This window comes from Lathamus discolor, chromosome Z (genome assembly GCF_037157495.1).
Source record: "Lathamus discolor isolate bLatDis1 chromosome Z, bLatDis1.hap1, whole genome shotgun sequence".
In the NCBI taxonomy this organism is placed as follows: domain Eukaryota; kingdom Metazoa; phylum Chordata; class Aves; order Psittaciformes; family Psittacidae; genus Lathamus; species Lathamus discolor.
The window spans coordinates 20,814,548-20,830,978 of record NC_088909.1 but is presented as its reverse complement, the minus strand read 5'-3'; the positions used below and the strand labels follow the sequence as shown (position 1 = coordinate 20,830,978).

Genomic DNA, 16,431 nt, shown 5'->3' with positions numbered 1-16,431 from the left:
GCACCAGAAGGATATACCATGGTCCATACTTAGGAAACAAATGGATTACTTCAAATATAAGCACATTAATAAGAAAAACACAAAAACCCCAACACTGTGGTCTTGTTCTGTTACTAGCCAAAATCCTCTCCCCTAAAGTCTATGCTTTCTTTGTAATGGCTTTAAAGTTGATGGAAATACCAATATTTTACAAAACCAAATGAAGCACTGCTTTGCAAAAGCTACACTTGAACCTCAAATAAATAAATAAAACCAGCTCTTTATCCCAAGTAATTGCTCTATTGCATGATACAGGGAGGTGGCAAATTGCCAGATTGGAAGAATTTGTATCTCAGCATTGTTTCTTCTCGCCAATCCATATAATCACAGAGATGAACCCATTCTACTAAATTTCTCCAGCACCATGAAAACACTAATTCCAATAGTTCATTTGCACATGCTGAGCACACACGTCTAGGTCAGTAGTCAATACAAGACCTCAGCAAGGTACTGTATTAATGGGACCGTGTGACATTAAGATGTACTGCATTGCCAGAAGTGCCGGCCTCCTGCTAAGATGCAGCTTGGACCCTGAAAGTCACTGATGATCCTAGAGCACTTCTAGCAATAGTAACATTCCTCCAAGCGGGGTCTTGGTGGAATTCTGATTCAGATAATCACATCCCACCAGCCGAGTTTTAGCTACACATGGTGTTCTAAAGTTCTGCAATGCTACCCAGAGAAGCAAAAATGTCTACAGCTGAGCACAGAAGAGGCTGCATTTTGGATACGTGATCTCCAAACTGCCTTTTATACCCTATTTGCCCTTTCAGAGGGCTACGAGTTAATATTCAATTAGGAATTGAAACAATTTTCGTCAAAGAGCAGAGCCATGCGGCGCAAGTATTAAAAAAGAGGGGGGGGAGGGAATGAAGTCAAGTGTTGTAACTCAAAATCCGGTCTGTTTAAAGATGTTTATGATAGATACTTCAAAGATGTTTATTAAAAGTCTATAGTCATACCTATTTACGATGCAAAGGACATATCTGGATTAAGCAGACAGGAAATGTAAAATGTGACAGGACACAGAAGAATTTAAATTGATCAATAAACATAGCTCCTAGAACAAGAGTTCTCAATTTTTCCATCTCATGACCTTGCATTAGCATAAAGTTTTCAAGTGTCCCTTTCATACTCTCTTGTTCACTCATGATGAAAGAGAAATGCAGATCATGCCTCTTCTCTCCCTTTTCCTAACCCTTTAGGGTTAGGAATCCATGATCAGAGCCATGATGAACTGGAAGATAACCACCTAATTACCTCAATTAGTATGCAACCAAGCAAACAAAAGAAATCTGAAATAATTCAGTCTCACAGCATTTACTGAGTGGCTGTAATCTGGCCAGCTAATAAAACACCATGGAATATTCTACATGAAATGTGCCATGGTTTGGGTTTTTGGGGGGTGAATGGGTTTGTTTTTCAGGATGGTCACAGCAGGGTAATTTAAAACTGCACTATTAAATCATGCTATTAAACTAGTAACAAAACCCAGAGAAAACTGCTCTTAAATATGAAGTAATCACATGAGGTGAAAAGGGTCAAGCAAAAAAAAAAAAACAAAAACAGCAAAACAAACCTCAAAGCCCAAATACATTTCCAATAGTTTGGGCTCCTTCAAACCCTGCTTTATACAGTCTTATTCCCTCACCTACTCAACACCAAAACCAGCTCTTGAGGCTTTTAGTCTGATGTTTTGTTCTGGGTTTGTTTTTTTTTTTTGGGGGGGGGGGAGGTTTGTTGGTTTTATTTTATTGTTGGGTTTTTTTTTTTTGCAGGGGGTGGTTTGTTTTTTGTTTTTCAGGGTGTTGTTTTTTTTTAATTGGGGAAAAAAAATATAAAAAGACACCCCCCCAAAAAAAAACAACAAACCAACAAAACACCCCCAAAAAAGGCAATCCAAACAAACAAAAACAAATAAAAAAAAACCCAAAAAAACACCACAAACCAAACAACTCCACAGTGGCTATGAAATAGAGAAGCCTGCTTTCTTAAACCCCACTCACAGCCCAGGCTGTATTTCTAAGGTCCACATCCCCTAACAGCATTTGTTGCATGTCAAAATACTCAGTCTACGTCACTGCTTTCTCCAATTGTGTTATAATTGCCTCCAGCCACACTTAATGACCACGATACTTATATTCTTAATTTACATATCTAAGTGTGTACATTAAGGGTCAAATCCTGAATGAAATCCGTGAGACAAACTGGGCAAAGAAGGTTGCAAGGTTTGATACTACCATGCGCTAGTAACAGAAGGAAGAAAAATTACTTCTGAGGACCTTTTCAGAGCGGCATTTTTGGAGCACAAGGTTTTTTCAGCTTTTGAAAAGCTCACAACTATGATCACAAATATTTTTCATTCAGACTGCAGCAATGCAAAGAAGCCAACAGCTAATGAAATGCTAAAAAAAAAAAAAAAACCCCACTAAGGTAGAAGATTGTCCTCTTGTATTCACTGTCCTGGATCTGCAGTGGTTAAAAGGCCCCCACAGCTGTGCTGGCATCACTGATTAGGGTGAACAAGGAAGTGCCAGGAAAAATAAAGCCACCTTAATTTCAAGCCCCATTAGAACTGAAGGACTTGGGAGGGGGGAGGAGGGAGGAGAAATCAATGTTTGGCAAATGGGAAAGGACAAAATCTACAAAAGGAAAAACACATTTTCAGGCTAAGTTAATGCAAACAATGGATGGTGAAAAGCACTTGAGGTTGCCCCTTTTAGGCTGTGTCAGCATTTCCATTTATAAACTCCGATTTTAGTTACACCCAAATAGATTACCACAGGCTTTGGTTTAATTCTAGCAGATATGACAAAGTACATCAGAAATGGTAATATAAAATAGCAGTAAGACCTCACTGGTTGAACAGTGCACCCTTTTGGTATCTGATGTCAGACTGTGTTTAAATTATGAATCACACACTTATGTACACATGAACAGAATATACAGAGCTGGGGCAAGCATTCTGGGACCCAGATTCTACCAACACTAAAGGCTGCTTTTGGGTCAAGGCTGCTTTTGATACAAACCCTGTCTACCATACTCTGGAAAACTTGAAAATATCCCAGCTACTTAATTTCAGTCTGCCTTAGTTGCTACTTGGACACATTCCAGTCTAACCTTCTGCCCTCATTTAGATAAAAGCTCTTACTTCTGTATCTCGACCTCCAGAGAGCTACTCAGCCAATATTCTGAACATCTACACCCAGAAATCAAAATCAAGCCCTGGTATGCAGCCCTTAATTTCAGCTCTGCCTAGATCAGAAGGGAAAGATGAAACTGTTGTACAAATGAGGTAATTCACAAAATTTTCCTTCAGTGTAATGGAGCCAGGGCTTCATCTCAAATTCTCCAAGCAGATCAACAATGTACGCAAGGAGAGCTCATTTCCAGCATTTATTTCACAGATGTGCACAGAGCTGGACCAAGCCTCAAAACTGGTAGCAGCACCATTTCTTGAAATTACACCACACCTTTGGGCTCAGACATTTCAGAACAAGTATGCAGGGGGCCTAAATCTAGTATTAAACCACTGTGACATGTTCAAAACACAAAAGCACAATGTTACTGTAAAGCGTAACATATACTGTAGTCAGTCCAACTACCTTCACAGATATAAATTAGGCCTTGATCCTGCAAATAATGCAAATAACCAAGTACCCAAAAGTACTTTATTAGAGCAGCACCAAACCTCTCGCCAACATCCATACACATAAACTAAACAACACACATGCAAGAGCCAGGTCCTAGCTCACATTACAATAGTGCAGCCTTGCCAGAGTGGGAATAATTCCTCCTTTGGCTGCCATTACTGTGACTTGAGAGGTCTGCTATGACGGTGCTCACTAAAAGAGGATGTTGTAGTTTGCGTCTTTGAAAGAGAAGAAACACCTTTCAGAACATCAATATTCTGTTTATATACACAGATCCCATTTTCAGGATACCAGCTTGCACAATCAACCCTTATCTGAGATTTTTAAAAGCCACAAACAAACAGAAAGCCCAACACACATTTCTGTGCTAAACATGGCATCAAGAACATCAAGGACCACTTGACTACCATATTCAACTTTGAAAGGTTTTGGCAAAATATGGCTTTTTGACAACTTGGTCTTCATAAAGTCTTTACATAGGAACTGTTATGAAGTGGATGTCCTGCAAGAAGAGTTTGTTGTGTTGCATGCACTTCAAGAAGACCATCTTTGAAATGAGAGAGGAAAAATACAAAGTCCTATCATCTAATGGCAAGCCTAGACTTTTTCATAATCTTCCCCGCCTACTGCTCTAGTGGGAAACATTTCCTAGACTCTCAACCCATTCATGCACAAGCAATCTACACTTTACATCTGATAAATAATTCAGGTAATTAATTGAGCTGCAATTTGTGCACTTCTTTTTAGTCAGCACTATGGATGCAGTACCATATAAAAGAGGGTCTGTACAGAAAGTCCCTCTTGCTTGTTAACCCAAGCTGACACTTCTACTAAGGTAAATTCCTAGATTGTCTTAACACTTTCTGAAATTCACATCAGCATCTTGGGACTTCCTGCCCTAGGATGCTCCTCTCTGCTTCTTCTTGTTGTGTTTTAGTCTATAAGAAAGAAGATATTTCCTGGAGTTCTCCTTCTGCAGTGCTGACAGCCATCATTTGAGAGATCAGCCTCTAACATATAGGCTGCCTGAATAGACTTGCAGCATAAGAAAGAACACAGACAGTAAGTATTTCAGGTAAGAAAGCTGGAGAAGCTCAAGCAAACTGTCCAAAGAAATCACTGGATGCAAAGAAGATGTGTGAGCACACGACAGGAAGTCCAGGGATTATTTTCACGCTGTGAAAGCTTTGACAATTTAAGTCAGCAGAAACCTAAAATTCATACAATAAAGATTTAATCATATTTGTAACCTTCACATAACTGCAACAGTCAAAGGCTAAGCATTAGATCTGTGCCTCTGGCTGTAAAGTATTTATGAACTGATAACACTGCCTTGCTCAAACCAAAGCGGAGGGACACCACATACAACAGAATAACTGGTGTTAAAGAATATACAACTAACTATGTTTCAGACAGGATTTAAGTACGTGCACTGAGCACCAGGAGAAAATGGGATGAGAAAGGGCAGCTGAGCCTACAACAGTGATGGTAAACTGTGAGTCAAGTTCATTAAGTATTTGAGAATAAGTTTTTGCTGGTTAAAGAAAATGAATAATGGTAACATTGGAAACTGCAGAAATAAACACAAGCCTAAAGAAACCAAATGAAACTAAATTAGCTAGGAAGAAAAAAAATCCCAGCTATCATCAGAAGGTATAAGAAAAAGGAACATAGGAAGAAGCTTTTGTAGCATATCTTCATCTAAAGAATCAAATCATTTAAGACCTAAGGCTAATTAGAGGACAATCAGCAGTGCATAGCACAAAGGTCGTCTTACATAATTAAGAACAAAAACTTAACAAAAACTGCTCAGAAAGGACAAGATCCTCTAGCTGATGACTGCATACAAGTTACTTGCAGCTAGGAGACCATTATTGACATCAGCTAGACAGCCTGAGATGTGACTGCAGATATCCTCAGACAGAGCAGAGGATGAAGTTCTGCAAAACAGCACCAAAAGCCTTTCATCTATTAACTGCAGAACAAACAGGGATAAAACATTTAAAATGACTCTTCATCTAAAAATGGAGCACCCTGCCATGCTTCCCATTGCAAACAGTTTTAGCTAATTTACTGTGAAGATTTTCCACATGTGGCCTGCAAAGAAGTTTTATTCAAAGCACTCATTTATTAGACCTCAGACATGAGCAGTTAAAGTGATCACTGATTAAATCACCAGTTAATCATGATTCAAAAGAGCAAGCAGGGAACTTTTATTTAAATGACTGATTTTAATCCTGTTTTCCATTTGCACTTTTTAGCTCTTTTCCTAAAGGAAAGGTTGAATCTCATTGGCTGATTTGGCCATCTAAACATATCGATTTGCAATTAACCACTGTTTTATGTTAGATCTGAAGCTTTCCTAAACAGAATACAATTATATCTATATTTACAATATTAAGTCACTTTTAAAAACACAGAATTTATTCAGAATCTTAAACATTTTTATTAAGCTTGAAAAGAATAAATTAGAAATGTCTTATTTATCTTACACATGTGCTTCATGTCAAGCTCCTAGGATGGACTAGAACCCTATGAGAAACAGACCATATTAAAATGTTCAGTCAATTAAAATGCCTTATATAAAGCAAAAAATACAGAGCTTGTATTTCAAAATGCTTGCATTTCAAATTGTCTCTGTGAGACCAAAAAAATCATTAACTTTGGTAGTAAAAAGACAGACTGAAAATGATGGCTAGACACAGAGGCATTTCAACACTTAAAACATGCAAACAGACCAATATTTAAGAAATTTTACAGCATGCCTATGCAAGGCAAGTACCCAGTTCCCACAGAAATCGCCTCGAGTTGAAATTAGTGGGTCTCAGATACCAAATTTGCTTAATCATAGCTGAAAATCTTTTTATTTCAGGTGTAAGATACTGAAAAAAAAATCTCCCCCCACATCCTCCAAGCTTTTCCAACTAAGAAATCTTACCTGTCACTTACTTGTTTGAAAAATATGCTTATTTAAATAATTTTAACAGTTTATAGCAAGCTTAGTCCATAATGTCAACTTAAACACTTCCTTTTCCTGAAGAAATAAATGCATTCTAATGAAAAACGAATATTGACATGCGTCGTGGGGATGAGAAAAATATATCAAGATCACCAAATATACCAGAATCACCATATTGAATGACAACCCCTTGGGATAAGGTATAATTAAGACAGAAGCAAAATGTGAAGGTCTTCTTAGGTAACCAGCAAAATAAAATAAAATGTGAGTATTAGACAGCCCTATTCATTTTCTTATATGCCGCAAGTCTTAGATTCAGAGAGTCAAGAGCTCCATTGCTTCTGGGTTTCAAAATCTACAATACGATTGCTCTTAAAGCAGAAAGGAAAAACACCACAAATCAAAGAATTAGCAGCTGTAAGAAAAAAAAAAGAGGAAGTTTAACATCACCAGTTAGAAGTACAACATCAGAAATTGGAACAAAGGATAAAAAAAATGAGAGAAGACAAAGTGAACAATGCCAGTGGTTTAGAGGTCTCATCATGCAATAGATGAAGTCTCCAGAGTGCACCAATTTTTGATGAGAGAGAAAAACAACCTGGGGAGGGTGGGAAGACAGCCAGGCATGCTAGGAATTGCCAGAAGGTGAAGAGGAGCAAAGGTTCAAGAAGAAATCCCATCTTCAGAAAGCCCTTTAGCTGCTCTAAGTAATCAGTCCCCACACAGAGTCATTCCTCTGCATTCCCAGCCTGAGAGTGCTGAAGGCAGTGTCAAAACAGAGGAGTACTGCTTGCACTGCAAGGAAGTGTGTCCTTGATATGTGTCCCAGGGCACATACGTAGCGTACTGAAACAGCTATGTGGCTTAAAGAACAATGGATTAAGTAGATCTACCTGAAGACAGGAGACCACAGAGCTCCTAACACTAGGACAAGACTAGACCAGGCACCTGTCCACCCAAAACAGATGGCACCAAAACCTTAAACAAAACATACCGTTAGGTAAAATGGGGTATCTCCACACTCTTCCCTCCCCATTCTCTTCTGAAGTTGAGCAGTTTAGGGCATACTACTTCTGCTAAAAAAAGAAGAGCTTACAACTCTTTTGACTCTTCTAACTTAGCCATCTGCCAGTAAAGAGAGACAAAATAAGGCTCAAAATGATTAAAAAGTAATTCAGACTTATATCTTCAATGCAACCCACAACATCAATTTCATAGCCAGCTCTTAACTGAGTAATGAATACCACAGATCTCTTCATCATTAAGGTATCCAAAAAGGGCAGGCAACTATCATAATACAAAAATAAATGGCTCATGTTAATTTCTAAGACATCTGGGAAGATGAGCTACATGAAAATTTACAAGATTAAATCACATTGGTAAAGCATATGCAAAGTTGCAAAGCAAAAGAAACATGGCAAAGTCAGTCTACTACCAAGACAAGGCTGTGACATCTGAGGTACACTGAAAGAAAAAGCTACACTCACCTCCTTTGTATTTTGACTTAAATGCCCCCATTCCAACACCTCCAAACTGACAAAGGGTTCTATGTGTGTTCTTACAACCAGACATTAAAAGATCTCAAAATTATAAGGGAGAGGTATCCATGTTGTTGTTCAGGCTTGCAAAGCCAACAGACAGGTCCACAAAGGCAGACAGTACACACCTAGTTCCTCTTGACTGCAGAAAGAGTTTAGTATGGTACTTAAATGCTGCTTCTGATGGCTAATGAACATCTTCCATCATCGAAAGCAGCTCATCTCTCCTGTACTCACTCTAGCCAGTGAATTAAACACAGAGCAAGACTATTTTCACAAGTGCCTGCAAAGAGCTTTGAACCACAACACAGAAACAACAGTTACAAAGGCAGTGTATCTCAAATGCCCCTACCTGGATGTCAGTGTCCTTAACAGGTTCAAGAGGCTCAAATGTAGTGACTGCACTTAGACTCTCTAGACGCTGAGAAATGTGAGATATATCGAGCCCTCTAGACCCAAGAAGCACAGACCTATAAGGAAGAAATTATACAGGTATGAAATCAGTATTGAACAGACAGAACTCCAAACCCAAATTCATTGCTAGTATTTAGGTCAGCAGCTAGCCATGTACAGACAGTGCTCCCAGCTGTGTTACGAAAAAAGCAAAAACAAACCCCAAACTTTGAATAGCTCTATGTGCATCTCTAGCCTCCTCAGCCCTGCTGAACTCTTTCTGCTGTTCCATTGCAGTACTGCACAGCTGCCAAGTCTTTCCAGAGAGAAAAGAATCTGTAGCATACTGGTAAATGTCTTCAGCAGCAGCCAGAACAAGGTACTGCACTTTCTGGCTTTAGTGCCCAAATTCAAGAACAACAGCTCCTCAGATACATCCTCCATTCAGTATATTGGGTTTTGGAAGCAGAAGAAAGGGGAGGGAGTGGTGGGGGGGGGAAACCAGCTCTGCAGTCATTCTGTTTCTCCCGGGCATGTCCTCCCACCCACATTAGAAGTCAACCCTATAAACAGCTTCTGCTCTCTGCAGAGTTTCCCAAGCTGGTACTCTGTACTTACGCCTTAACATCAGCAGTCTCCTGGGAAGTACGGGTCAGAGTGCGGGAGCGCAGGCGCTCCCCAGCCTGCTGAATCTCCTGCAGGTTGCGTTCTACATGAGGCAGCTCAGAGATACCCTCTGTCTCAGCTGCAAGCTGTTCTGCCTGCTGGAGAAGCTCACCAAAGCCTTCAGTATCCATCTCTGTTGCAGGTCTCACTCAAGATGCAGAAAAACCTTCAGAGAAAAAGAAAAGATGCTTGATCAACTATAAACAGTTTCTATACCTATGGCAGCACAGACAGACGAGCAAAAGTGGGTCTTCTAGAACAGGATACTCCTCTGCCCATCCTCCCCAAGCACTAAATGTTAAGGAAATACTTTCAAGTGGTCTCAGAGAGCTTTGCCTTGCAGGACTACATTCTCAAGGCCTATCTATGGGCCTGTCAGAAATGGGACGCAGATGCCATATACTGCCTTGTTATAAATGAGAGTGAAAGCAGAGACATCCCTGTGAAGACTTGTGTTAATTTAGCTAAAAACTACTTGTACACACACATATATATATGTGCATACTACATATATATATATATATATAAAGTAATCTGAAGAGTTGGATCACTCAATGATCCTCATGGATCCCTTTCACTCAGGCTATCATATGGTTTTATATTTTTATATATTAAAAATTGAGACACATACATGTGCATGCATAGATATATATACACATGCATCTAGATATATATTCATGAGGGCTAAAACCCCACAACTTAAATATGAGGTTAAATTAGCAGCAAAACAGACAAGTATACACATGCACATAAACAGCCATAACTAACCATCTACTAAAATGTGCTAATCTACATAACAATAGTCCCTAAGTCAAAAGGGATAAGTACACGTTGTTCCAACATAGAAGAAGTGCCCCTAAACCTGAGGCATGCAGAAATTTTACCAGTGTTTGTGAGAATTGCTTGCACAGACCAAATGAGAGCATGGTTAAAGAAACTAAGGCAAGGGCTGGAATGGATGAGGTCAATAGTGCATTGTGCAGTTCCAAACTCAGAATGGATCCTCTTACAGAAAGGACAAAAATGTATGTGTTTGAAATCAGCATGGGAAAAAAAACCCTAACAGGTAGCTGCAATAGTGTCCATGTAAATTAAATATGAAGTCTAAACCCTTCACACACCAAATCCATGACTTGCAGCTAAACCAGCTATACGCTATGAGCACCTGGCACCTCTGTAAAGCCCCAAGAAAAAAAATCATGTAAACCTAGTCTTGCTGAACAGTGCTCCAGACGTGGGAATCTCTGGTACACTCTCTGACTGCACTTGCACCCTAACCCAAAGAGCCTGGGATCAAGTAAGATAAACCAGATCTCAAACATTAACTCCAGCAACTTTATCATTTACTCAAAATTAAAATTAATGGAGACTATCTGGCTCAAGGGAGCCCACCAAGAAGAAAATTGGGCATTATTACAAACCAAAACCAGCCCACAATTCCAAGTACTTCTTGGTACCCCTCAACCACTCCAAAGCAATTTAATAGTACAGTTTCAATATTCCTCACTTTCTCACTCACACCACCATTCCAAAGTGTAACTACCAGTGGCAACAGCACTGCTTTTGTCTGTCTGGACAAGTGATTTAAAAGCACTGCATGATGATTCACCCCGACATATGCAATTAGAAACTGATCCCTGCTGCCTGGGTGCCAGGACAAACCTTAGCAGCCGGCATCCAGGAATGGAGAATTTCACAAGCACTCCCCACCCACTTCTGGAAAGCTGGGAGCTGTTGGGGGAGGCAGTGATAGTGTTTGCACTGACTTGTTAATCAGGTGAGACAGCAGAGACTGGATTTGGTTGAACAGATTAGCATGTCACGAAGATGGAAGGGATCAGGGAGGGGTGCTGCTGGAAATAAGCCACTCTGTGCGCTGCAATGCAGCACAGAACATCCTTCCAGTATTTACTTGCAATAACTCAGGTGCACCCTGGCCAGAAGCAGCCTCTGTTGGCAGACACCAACCAGAACAGCCACACTCCAGTACAGAACTGATCAGATCCTCTGGGAGCAGCGACTGCAAGAACAGACTTCAGCTTGATTAGGTCTGATGCGGTCTGCTTCCTCCTTTCATTACCAACAAGATAAAAAGCCAGGAGCATAGGAAGGCACTAACTTCTAAAAGCACTGAAACCAAAAGCATTACAAAGCTGCTCCCAAACCCGTACTTTTTAGCTATAGATTCCACATCAACGCCATATAAGGTCTGCCCCATAAATTTGCTGATATAAGACAACTGCAACAATGCTGAGATTGAACTGAATTCAGCAAATATAGAACAAAGTAGTTATTCTGGATCAAGTTAAACTACCTGTGATCATAACCAAGCACTGGAAATGACAGCTCAGAACTGAGAAAGCCAACACTAAACAGCTTTTTCTAAATAGCGACAGAATTCAAATATTTAGCCTGAGCGACAGCATGAACAACTTTGTCTCCACCGTGACAGAATTTACTGCATACGAGAGACTGCACTCTGACTCTTAATGCTGCTGTGCAGGATGGAAACCGCTGTCACAGTAACGAGTAGGGTGATGGCAAATTTTCATGTCTGGCTGGGGAAGGAGCAACAACTGACACCTAAGGGAAAGAAAACACATCAGAAATTAAACTAACCAGATGACCTTGGGCTAAAAGCCAGGACTGAAAAGGCTCTTCTGGAAAAGATCTTTGATGACTTATCAATAAAAGCTGCAGCATTAGACTATTATTCCATTAAACCCCAGTGTAATGTTTCCCCAACATTTAAAACCACAAGTAATTACTATATATTGTACAGGTTGACTAGATTTAAGCCAGAAAGAAACTAAGAAAGATGATGACAGGTTTCTTCACTCCGTTCAGACTGATTAAAAATGATGACTTATTACCTAAAACCCCCTAAAAACTCCTCAAGAGAACTACAGTGTCACCCAGTGAAGAATGCTGTAGCTATTTTACTTCAGATATGGCCAAGATGAACAATTTGCTCTACTAGCTCCAGAAATAAGCTAAGCTAAAATAGAACCACAGAATTATTTGGGTTGGAAGGGACCTTCAAACTCACCTAGTCCAACCCTCTGCAATGAGGAGGGACATCTTCAACCAGATCAGGTTGCCCAGAACCACACCCAGCCTGGCCTTGAGCCTTTCCAGGGATGATGCATCCACCACCTCTCTGGGCAACTTGTAGCAGTGTCTTGCCACTTTCACTGTAAACAGTTTCCTCCTCATGTCCAACCTGAATCTCCCTCTTTTAGTTTAAAACCAGCACCCTTTGTCCTGCCATAACAAGCTCTGCTAAACAGTCTCGCCCCATCTTTCTCATAGGCCCCTTTTAAAAACTGTAAGGCCACAATCAACTCTCCCCAGAGCCTTCTCCAGGCTGAACAACCCCAACTCTCTCAGGCTTTCCCCACAGGAGAGGTGCTCCATCCCCCGATTACTTTTTGTGTCTCCCCTCTGGACCCTCCCCAGCAGGTCCATCTCTTTCCTGTACTGAGGACTTCAGAGCTGGAGGCAGTTCTCCAGGTTGGGTCTCACTAGAGCAGAGGGGGAGAATCACATCCATTGACCTCCTGGCCACATTTCTTTGAATGCACACAAAGATACGATTGGCCTTCTGAGCTGCAAGCTCACACTGCTGGCAAGCATCAGTTGTACTTCACATATTGACAGGCTTTGTGACGATTAATTAACTTTGAGAAAGACTAAATCCAGAATGGCTGATGGATCGATACAGTTCCAAAAGTCACAAAGACAAAACAGCAAAGAGGAAGAAATCTAGTGCAGGCCTCTTGCAAAGGCTCCAGAGTACTCCAAGGACTAGTCTGATAAATTGGGATTGGCTTCTTTAAGGAAGACACACTAGCACTCTAGTAAGAGAAGGGGCAATTCTCTACTTGGTACAGCTGACATTTGAGGCAAAAGCGCTTTTTCCACTCCTCACCATGAGCAGGGACACAACTGGCGTCAACTTCTGAGGTCTCTTCCTGCCTTATTTTCCATGTTCCACAAGTGGAAGTAGCCAAGTACAACCCAAATACCTGCTGCACATTTTCAGCAGATCACCCTCGAGTATGTAAAGCACAATGTTTAATCAGACCTTGCAAAGGGAAAACTTCCATACCCTAGAAACACTAAAAACATACAAAATCAGGATAGGCCATCTGAAAGACAAATACCTAAAAGCTTCACACTATACTTGGTCCTCCGTCTGGCACGATAGCAACAAAGGGCTGATGCTGGAAAATCCTGAACAAGCTACACAATCTTCCACACTGAATGTTTCTTCTGCCACTCACCAATTAATCCTCCTCTGCCTCCCATAAAGACTTCCAGTCCTGTATGTTTTGTTCTTTATCTCATCTATAGGCAGGCATGCAGAAGTCCAAGCTTTTTGTGATCTCAAAGAGTAATTACAGTACATAAGTTGAACGAAAATGGGTGGGTTTTTTTTAAGTTTAAAAGCAGTAACAGTCAGTTATTTGCTGTTGCATTGTTAGAGAAGACAAACAAGGGCACATGACTCTTCTCTATCTGTTTGTTATTGAACCTGGAAGCAAATACTAGGCATTTAAAACCATTTTTTATAATACAGGCTTTCATGCATTTGTCAACACTGCCTTTTATCTGCCATCTGACTTTGAAGTTCCTCACAGTGGTCTCAAGTCTCCACTGCCCTGAACAACTGATTCAGCTGTCAGTTTTGCCATCCTAGCACTCTCCCTCTTTTCCAAACAGAACTTATTTTAAGCACCTGACTCTCACCCAACTCAGTAGGGTACTAACTTCCACAGGGTGGCCAAATGACCCTCACTAATAGAGCATTTAGTTTGGCATTTGAAATTCCTTACATGAAAACACAGATTCTACTCCCTCACCAGATTTCCTGTGATGTTATCACCACAGGAAAAGGATTTAGATGACTGAATACGTTCTCCAAGCAATTTTTAAGCTCTTCCTATTTGCAAGCCCCTAGAAGTTTTCCAAGGAATAGGAAATCTTTTTAGGGATGTAAGTGTGCTTTACTGCTGTTAAGAGGAACTGTCTTTTCTTTGGCATCCTCACCTTAGCTCTCCATGAATTAACTGCTGTCCCACAAAATACCATGACCACACTGAAAAAGGAGGGAAGTAGTCCTTGCTTGCTGGACTTTAATTCAACCCCCTCTGGTCACTGTTACTGTATTCTGGGTTAAAACAATGTTGGGACACAGGTGGCAGCTGGCACTCCACAGCAGCCGCTAATTAAATACCAATATCTGGTGCACCCACAGCTCAAGTTTTAACACAAAGGCAGTGCAACACCACATTACAGATGAGTGTCTGCTGCTAGCAGCTGGGACCAAACAGGGAGAGGAAGTCACTATGTACACTTTGTACACTTCATGATGACTGGGAAAATCAAAACCCTAATGCAGAATGAATCTTGCTTAGGAGGGACAAAGAAATAGCATTCCTTAGGTTCAGAAATAAAGGTCTGCACCTGAGATGCCCTGTAAGAAATCCTCATATTAAGGATTAAGATATTAATTCTAATTATTAAAAAATCCATTTTCACCTCTTTGACATGAGAAGTCAATACTGCTGTTGGTAGAAAGGACTTGTGATGTGGGGTATGGGGAAAGGGCTAGCCATCATTCACATTCAATCTAACTATGAAGGTCAAGCATAATCTGGCTATTAACAGCATATGTGCTGCTGGAAGACATCTCTTCCAAAGCCAGTGTGTTCAACTGCTACCTCCCAAACTGACCTTTTTGAACAGGTGAAGTTGGTCCATACAACTATTAGTTATATCAATACTATATTGATACAGAAGTCTGCAAGACTGGACTGTTATCTCTCTCTGTTTAGCCTCAATGTGCTTCATCTTGAAAGCAGCCTTCATATTCCCACAGTAGACATTCAGGGATAGTCTGAAGAGTCCACGTTAAGCATTTAAAGACAGCTACCCTATCCTGAACCCAACTTACACATCTGAAAAACAAGAGTCCCAAGTATCATAACTAGTTTACCTTCTTCACTAAGAATTCTGCTGTATCCTGCAAGATATATATGGAAGCAGTCCTTGGCAACTACAAGGTCACATAAGTTTAACAAACCTGCAGTGAAACCAAAGTTGCATCACTGGCAGCGCAGAGAACATCGAGCCTCCATAACTAGACCCCTGACAGCAGGGACCAATCTGTAACCCTGCTGTGGAGAAGAAAGATGCCCCCTCTCTCCCCCCAGCATGAACAGAGACATCAAATCACAGGCATGCAGAGATCCGCTCTCCTGACACCTCCCCATTCAAACAAAGAGCTTCTGCTTCCCAAAGTACCAACACGGCATCCTGGTTAAATGCTAAGCTCCCCTATTATAGCTGGGCTTCGGACGGCCGACCACCACAAACCAGCTCGAATAAAGACGCTTCTCCTTGCTCACACAAGGCCAGCCACACATACAGACATACGGAACACACACCCCCACCCCGAAGGAGCCCCAGAGAAGCCTACGGGAAGGCCTGCGACTACTCCCCACACTCCTCCCGCCGCCGTGGCCTACACTTCGGCCGAGGTGCTCGGCCCGGGGCCGGCCACCGCCTGCCTCAGGCAGCCGCCTCCCTGAGGGGACTCTCCTCAGAGGAGGCCCCGCCGGAGTCCCGCGCCGAGGGGCCGGCCCGGCGGCCGAGGGAACCCCAGGCGGGAGGAGGCGGCGGGGGCCCGAGGGCCCGGCGGGAGGAGGCTGGAGACCCGCACCGGCCCCGCAGGGGGAGAGGAAGGACGGAAGGAGAAGCCGCGACACCCCCGCGGGGAACCCTCGCCTACCCACCGCCACTCACGACCTCCACGCCGCAGTCCCCGCGCCGCGCGCCCCTATTGGCTACCCTCACGCCAGTCCGCGGGCCCCGATTGGCGGAGGAGCCTCTTATTCCCGCGCGCCGGGTCCCGCCCTCTCGCGACAACAACTTTATTGAGGCGCTCGCAGGCGGACACGGACAGTGCCGTACGGGGGTGGGGAGAGGAGGAGGGTTTACCCTGAGACCGGGGGTTCGAGGCTGCCCCCGCCTCCCCACCGTGTGCTCGCCGCACGGTGCTGACGTGACCAGAAAAAGGGAGCTGCAGAAAGAAGGAAAGCGCGTGGCGATTTTCCTTTCTGCCTCCTTCTCCCTTCACAGTCACTGCTAACTCCTGCTGACAATCCCCCTCCAAGAG

General features: G+C 42.1%; 1 protein-coding gene across 2 annotated transcripts in view; it reads right to left on the bottom strand.

Annotated features, from left to right (window-relative positions):
- NUP93 (nucleoporin 93) overlaps nt 1-16,127 on the bottom strand; it is an 85,440-nt gene extending 69,313 nt beyond the window's left edge. For both annotated transcript variants that reach the window (XM_065661930.1, XM_065661931.1), the window contains exons 1-3: nt 16,049-16,127; nt 9,201-9,414; nt 8,542-8,659 (exon numbers count right to left, since the gene is read on the bottom strand). In XM_065661930.1, the coding sequence (XP_065518002.1) occupies nt 8,542-8,659; nt 9,201-9,379 (297 nt within the window). In that variant the 5' untranslated portion in view covers nt 9,380-9,414; nt 16,049-16,127. The remainder of the gene's footprint in view (nt 1-8,541; nt 8,660-9,200; nt 9,415-16,048) is intronic.
- Between the last annotated feature and the right edge of the window lie 304 nt (nt 16,128-16,431).